The sequence below is a fragment of the Culex quinquefasciatus genome, chromosome 1 (assembly GCF_015732765.1).
Source record: "Culex quinquefasciatus strain JHB chromosome 1, VPISU_Cqui_1.0_pri_paternal, whole genome shotgun sequence".
In the NCBI taxonomy this organism is placed as follows: Eukaryota; Metazoa; Arthropoda; class Insecta; order Diptera; family Culicidae; genus Culex; species Culex quinquefasciatus.
Genome location: NC_051861.1, coordinates 11,533,404 through 11,540,238, shown reverse-complemented (window position 1 = coordinate 11,540,238; position 6,835 = coordinate 11,533,404). Strand labels below are relative to the sequence as shown.

General features: G+C 41.1%; 1 protein-coding gene across 1 annotated transcript; it reads right to left on the bottom strand.

The window, feature by feature from the left end:
• Positions 1-5,603: 5,603 nt before the first annotated feature.
• On the bottom strand, positions 5,604-6,835 carry LOC6041720 (fatty acid hydroxylase domain-containing protein 2). Its single transcript, XM_038248105.1, has 3 exons — positions 6,517-6,835; positions 6,003-6,460; positions 5,604-5,940 (listed from the first exon to the last, which is right to left on the bottom strand). Exons 1-3 carry the CDS (start codon positions 6,736-6,738, stop codon positions 5,790-5,792), a joined length of 831 nt encoding a protein of 276 aa, XP_038104033.1. The 5' UTR covers positions 6,739-6,835; the 3' UTR covers positions 5,604-5,789.

The window sequence follows — 6,835 nt, the reverse complement described above, 5'->3', positions numbered from 1 at the left end:
AAACCCACTAGAAAAGCGTTTGTTTTGTAATTGACTATTCCCAGCCCAAATAAAGTGTACGATGCTTCCAATTGTAACAAATAAAATCGAATCATCTGTCTCGAAATAAGCGCGGCTTCGCCGCACGAACAACCAATCGTCTCAGAAACTCCTGCCGAACGCACACGCTCAAACCAACACACACACACACGCGCGCACACTTTTGCTGCATTTAAGAGAGAGAAAAAACTGATGTCTTCCTCAAACCTCCACCCAGGACGACGCGCGCGGTAGAGAGTGCGCGCACGACGAAGGCACAAAATTATACGACAAGACTAACCAGAAACCAGATAGTTCCTCAAATTAGTTTCTAGCGACTAACTAGTGCGTGCGTGAGTTGTGCGTTGGGAGCGAAGTTACGACGATTGATTGGTTCAGTAGCAGCGGCGCTGCTGCGTGCGATTTTCATTCTGAAAACAAACAAAAAAGGGGGGAAAACACAGACTGCCAAACAATAATCAACAATTACTTTTTACAAGTTTTTTTCAAGAATGTGCATCCTCGTTTAGAAAATACAAACACAAACACACATTCCGCGTTAGGCGAACTCTATTGTGAAACGAATAAAACACATGCAAGTACAGTATTAAAAAAGCTCTCACTTTTTTCTTCCTCAATCAAACGGAGGCGCGAGCGCGCGAAACGCGACCCTCTCGTTGTAAGAAATGCAAATCTCATCGATATTAGTTTTTTTCCTTGCTTCCTATATTTTCCAATGATTATTTATATTGTAAGTTGGAAAAGAGGAACGTAGGAATGCGTATGCGGTAGCATAACTCTTGTGGCGATAATAAATATCAAACAAAATGAAGAAAATAAGAAAACATCAAACGCAGAACACACAAACACACACATACATGTCTGTTTTATTATTGGATGTAGAGAGCTCCGAAACCATAATGGAAAAAAAATGGAACGGAGCGATAAATTTTTGTTTAAAGTACACTAAATGGTAACGTAAAAAAAAGAACATTAAACAAAACAAAAACGTAATTTAAAACAAAAAACACGAATAAAACAGATGAAACGTAAACGTAAGAAGTGGAAATAAACTAACCAGTAATATTTTAAGAATTATTTAACGACGGACCGACTGATTTGAAAGAAATGATCCCCCCCATGCTTTCCATCGCCGTCATGTTCAGCAATTTGAGTTCGACAAAAATGGACTTTTCAGCAGTGGTATGGTATGTCATTTCATTATTTTCATTTAAACGGTAAATTGACTGAACACATGAACGTTTGATTTCCTTTCAAAGGGTGTTCTTTGGAAATGCAAAATAAAAAAGAAAATGATTTGCAACTAGGTAGGTCAACCCGGTAACACGTAGAGGAACAGCATCTAATTCCAGCGTGCCTCTAATGTAACCATATCAGCACTTTGACGTTCAATTACAGCTTCAAAAATAGTTTCCCTTGGTCATTCGCTGTGAGTTGTGGATTGGCTGCTTCTCTATTCAAGGTTCGACTGGGGGCATGCTTACTAATTTCTCGTCGCTCCATACCCTCAGTGACGTGATGGGAGCAAGGGCGTCTATGTTAAGTGTTTCCGGTGCTTGGGGAGGGAGAAAGGGGATTACTTTGTTCTATGCGCCGATATTTGTAGCATTAAAATTCGTGCAAAAAAACTTATACACGTGGGTGTACAGATTACGGAGTAAAAGATGATCGAATTGTTCACCTAGCGCTCACATATGATTCGGGACCAAGTTGCCTGCGGGTATGAAAATCATACATAGGGGAACTATACCCTTTCTCAGCCTATTTCTATTATGGGACCATCCATAAACCACGTGGACACTTTAGGGGGCGATTGTCCACGATCCATACAAAAAAGATTTTTTTTTGTATGGACAATTGTCCACGAAGGGGGTAACAGATTCCCAAAAAGTGTCCACGTGGTTTATGGATGGTCCCTATAGGCCTATCAGCACTTTGATCATGAATTACAGCTGCCATAAAGTGTTTTTGACTATTCCAAAGTAACAACTAGCTCAACAAAAAGTGAGCAAGCAACTCCCCGTTGTTGATACATCTGAAAATGTGGATTTAATAGTGGGAAACGGCAAAAGTGATGAGAATTGGTCGAACGGCTTAGAGTGATTAAAATGGGCATATTTCCCGTATATACAAATGGGCTGTTAAAAACTACACTTTTTTATGTTCATCTCAAAACCGACAAAATATATACAGTCCAGAATTGATTATCCAAAGGCCATGGAAAATTTTCACTTCGAATAATCGAACGTCTTATTTTTGTATGCCCACAGATTTTCGGTTTTTTTTCAGTTCTTCTGAGGTCCTGTATAAAGTGGCAGTGTGTGGCCGAATGGTTACGCTGTCTGCTTAGTAAGCTGAAGATCATGGGTTCGTTTTGCATCTGCTTCAACCTTATATCGGATGAGGAAGTAAAACGTCGGTCCCGGCCTTGGTTGTTGTTAGTGATGAGACAAATCTCGTCTCGAAAAATGCCACCGGGACCGTACACCACGGGTCCCGGCGTCCTGTATAAACAACATCCCAAAATGGTTTAGTCTCCATATTGCGATTAAATTTTGTGTGGGAAATTTTCATTTTGAGATGTTTCAAGCTAAAGGCTAGTACGCAGATCGGAAGGAAAGGGGCCAAGAAACAGCTTTACGAACAGCAGAACAAATGAGAGGGAGAGATTTCTTGGGGCTTTTCTTCACCCTCTCTGGATTGTTTTCCATGGTGTCGATTTCTGGAAAAGTCAGGGAAAACCTGGAATTGTCAGGGAATTTTATTTGACCTGGAAAAGTCAGGGAAAGTCAGGGAATTTTAAGCTGGGTCAGGGAATTTCGATGATCTTAAAAATATTACTACAAAATTTAATTTCTTTTTTAAAAATTCGCCCTTGATGATGATGTATTTGAATGTCTTCCAGGCCGAACTTTGCAACATTGATAATATTTAATTTTTTATATTGGTCAGTCCGGAAGGAACGCAGAACTCCATATAAAAAATGCTTAAGAAAAGGGTCACGATGAAAAGCGCGTAGCTTGTTTTCAATATGTTTAGGTTTAAAAATCAAATAATTTGGATTTGATTTGGATTTTCGTTCAACTGAAAATTACAAATTACTAGCGCACACAGTGTGGGACAATATGAGGCAGTTGCCCCACCATCCTCAGAGATTTGTTCTAAAATTTGTCGTTTGCTTAGCATTTAGGGACCATGGAGAAAATCATTCATTTTGTCAGAAAAATTGAATGATTTAAAAAATCAAAAGTAAAAAATTCTAACATTTGAAAATTGAAAAAAAAAGTAAAATTCCAAAGCATCAAACAAAAAATCAAACCATCCACATTACCGACCCCCGGGTCTTTTGTGGTCTCTATTGCAAGTTTCTGCTCGAACCTAGGAGTCCGAAGCCTTGAATGAGGAGAGCACCCAAACCTCTTTTTACTCCAAGGAACCTTCCACCCCAGTGTTTGAACTGACGACCTTTGGATTGCGAGTCCAATCGCCGCCAGCGATTCCACCGGAGTAGGGCTTGGTTTGGTGTGTTGTTTGTACTTATGGCATGGAGACGGCTCCTACACCTGGAATGACTTAACGACTTAACAACCAAGGCCGGGACCGACATTTTACTTCCTCATCGGATGGAAGGTTACAGCAGATGGGAATCGAACCCGGAATCATCCGCTTACAAAGCGGACAGCGTAACCATTCGGCCACGCGCTGCCATCTATCTACAGTAGTTGTTCGGTAACTGGGCTGAGAACGTAGCCCAGTCATCGAATGCTGTTCGCTAACTGGGCTGAACGAAAAATAACGAGGGGACTACCGATGCATAGTATTTATTTGATGAAATATAAAAATAAAAGTAACTCAAATTTGTTTACAATGATCACTTTTCATATTTCTTTAATTGTGACTTGAAATTACATAAAAGTTTGAAAAAAGTTTTTTTATATGCTGACCATGATTTTTGCATCCATTAACCCCTCGGTGATTTCGGTTTGTTTTGGTTTTTAGACGTTTGTCTGCTTTTTAACTGGGCTACGGCCCAGTTATCGAGCGCCCAGTTAAAAAGCAGCCCAGTTAAACAACGCCCAGTTACCGAACAACTACTGTATATATATATATATATAAAAATTCGACGGTTTTGTTCGAACGCGAATCAGTTGAACACGGAACGTCGGATAGAGGCGCTTTTTGTTGCGTTAGGTTCGTATAAGCCCAAGAAAGGTTTATACGCTAACTGATTGACACTTTGGCCACTCTAGAACCGATTCCGGGGCATCGGAAAATTGTATGGAAAAAGTTACGTAAAATCAAATTTTGATCACAGGAGGCTGAATAAGCAAAAAGGCTAAAACGACAAAAAACGAAAAAAGGCAAAACAAAGTTTGTCGGGTAAGGCTTGTTTATATCAAATTTTGAAAGAAAAATATGGCCCATCGAAATCCACAAATTCGGAACACTTTTTTTCTTACAGATGTAAACAAACTTTGGTTCTTTTCTTGAGTACATTTTTTTTCAAAATAATGACTTCACACACTCAATCCAACGACACTCAAGCTTAGTTTTGTTTTATGAATGGTCTGGTAACTTTTTTGTGATAATATCAGTTAAATTCAGGTGTTCCACAATTGTGGGAGGTACAATAACATCCCACAGACACGGAATTTGGGGGCAGTGTTTTGCTGATCCGAATAAATAAGTCTTGAAATGCAGTTTGTTGCTTTAAAAGTACTACTTTTACTTGTAAAATTGCAAGAGAATGTAAAAATTAAGGTCCTACAAACAGTAGGGTCACCAGAAAAGATGCATTTTTTTGCTATTGACAAATTAATACAAAAGTGTTCCGAATTTGTGGGTGTTCCGAATATGTGGGATGACTGTAGTGCAGATTTCAGTAAATTTCACTGAATTCAGTAATGAAAAATTGGTGTGTGGCTTCGATTGCATCTACCAACAAAATTTCTGCGCAGACTAAACTCGAGGGGAAGCATGAAGTTTGGAGTCCCGAGAAACACGTGCTCTTTGCTTTTTTTTTCAAAAATATGTAAGACAGGGCGGTTCGCCAATGTTGCATACAAGCAAAAAATTGCATGCAATATGTAGGCGAACCGAACAGCACTAATTCTTCTTAGAAACTTTGGAAAAAAACTTTGGAGAAACTTTTGAGAATTTTTTTTTGACGATCTCGCCTTCAAATTTCTTAAGATTTCTCAACTTCAACTTCAGGTCCTGAAAAGCCACACATTTTTCCTTCTTGCTAAAAAACAATTTGTAATGATCTATATCAATACTCTCTACTTTTGGCAAACAGTAAATTGGTTCCACTTTGACAGTTCAAAATTGAGGCCGTTTTGCGAACCACTATTCAGCACCCAGAGAAAAACCATTCGGTCCTGTCTACATATTTTTTGAAAAATTCAAAGTGCACGTGTTTCTGGGGACCCCAAACTTCATGCTTCCCCTCGAGTTGAGCCTGCGCAGTTATTTTTGTCGTTTTTTGTTGGTCAGTGTTATCAAGGGAGAAAACTTGGAGCCCTTCAGAGGGAGTTTCCCACCCACAAACGACATTGTCACAATTTTGTTTCGTTCTCTCTTTTCCTACACGGGATTTATTCGTTGGGAAATTTTCTAGTAGGAAGTAATGGATGCAAAAAATTTGCCGAATATATTTAAAAAAAAATCAACAGTTCCCTTTTGATACGCAATGTCATCGCGGTTCACACTTTTGATTTCACTAAAATCACTGTATAGACCGAGTTTGCTCACTTGGTCTCATCATCCGGGTAAAGTTCCCTGGCGGACGCCGTTCCAATAAGCCGTCGATTCCTCTGAAAAGCTTTGGAGCGTCGAAACTGGGTGTCCGTCCCATGGAGCCAATCAAGCAGACCAATGGCACCGTAGCACTGGTTGAATCTACGAAAAAGACTAGACTTTGAGTTCTGCGTCGAGTGAAACATTTTGGTGTGTCTTCTTACTTCAGATGGTGAAAGTCGTGCAACTCGGGGCTTCCTAGAAATGGCAGGTGATATCCGGAGTGATCGTGGAGTGTGCCGAAAAGCGCGATGGTTGCCCAGATCCACACCGTAACAAGGTGGGCTTCGGTCAGCAGGACACCGAGGTAGAGGGGCAGCACGTTGCTGAACACGTGCTCAATCGGATGAGCGTACACAGCGGCCACGGCCACCGGGGATGTCCACTCGTGGTGCTTCTTGTGGATAAGCCTGTACAGGAACTTGTAGTGCAGCAAACGATGGCTGTAGTAGAACGCTACCTCGGAGCACAGGACACAGATCGGGATCGAGTAGGCGACCTGGCCGATCGTCGGAAGTGATCTCATATCGGGAAGACGATTCGTAACTGCAGATAGCGAGTAACACATCGCAAAGGTTGGCGTGCCAACGAGAACCAAGTTTATGAAGGCCGTTTTGATGAGCTGAAATCAAGCTCATCAACACTACAACTTGCACAAGTCCCAAACAAATCGAGTACCTTTTGCAACTGTTCCGCAGTCAACGGATCGTTCGTTCCAGGCTGGATCTTGTACTTTCTCATAAACTTCGGGTACCCGGTTACGTCCATGAACAGGAACAATCCTCCAACCACTAGGACCACTAGGACCGAGTACAGTGTGGTGCCGTAAATCCACAACCCCCGGTAATCGTGACCTGTAGCGTCCAGGAAGCGATCCCACAGCTCTTGGCAGCCACCCATGTTTCTTCAAGTCCAATTGCGCACTCGCGGCTTCACTTCGACTTGTAGGTTTGTAAATATCAACGAAATCCGCCGATAAGCGCGTACCGTGCGATAA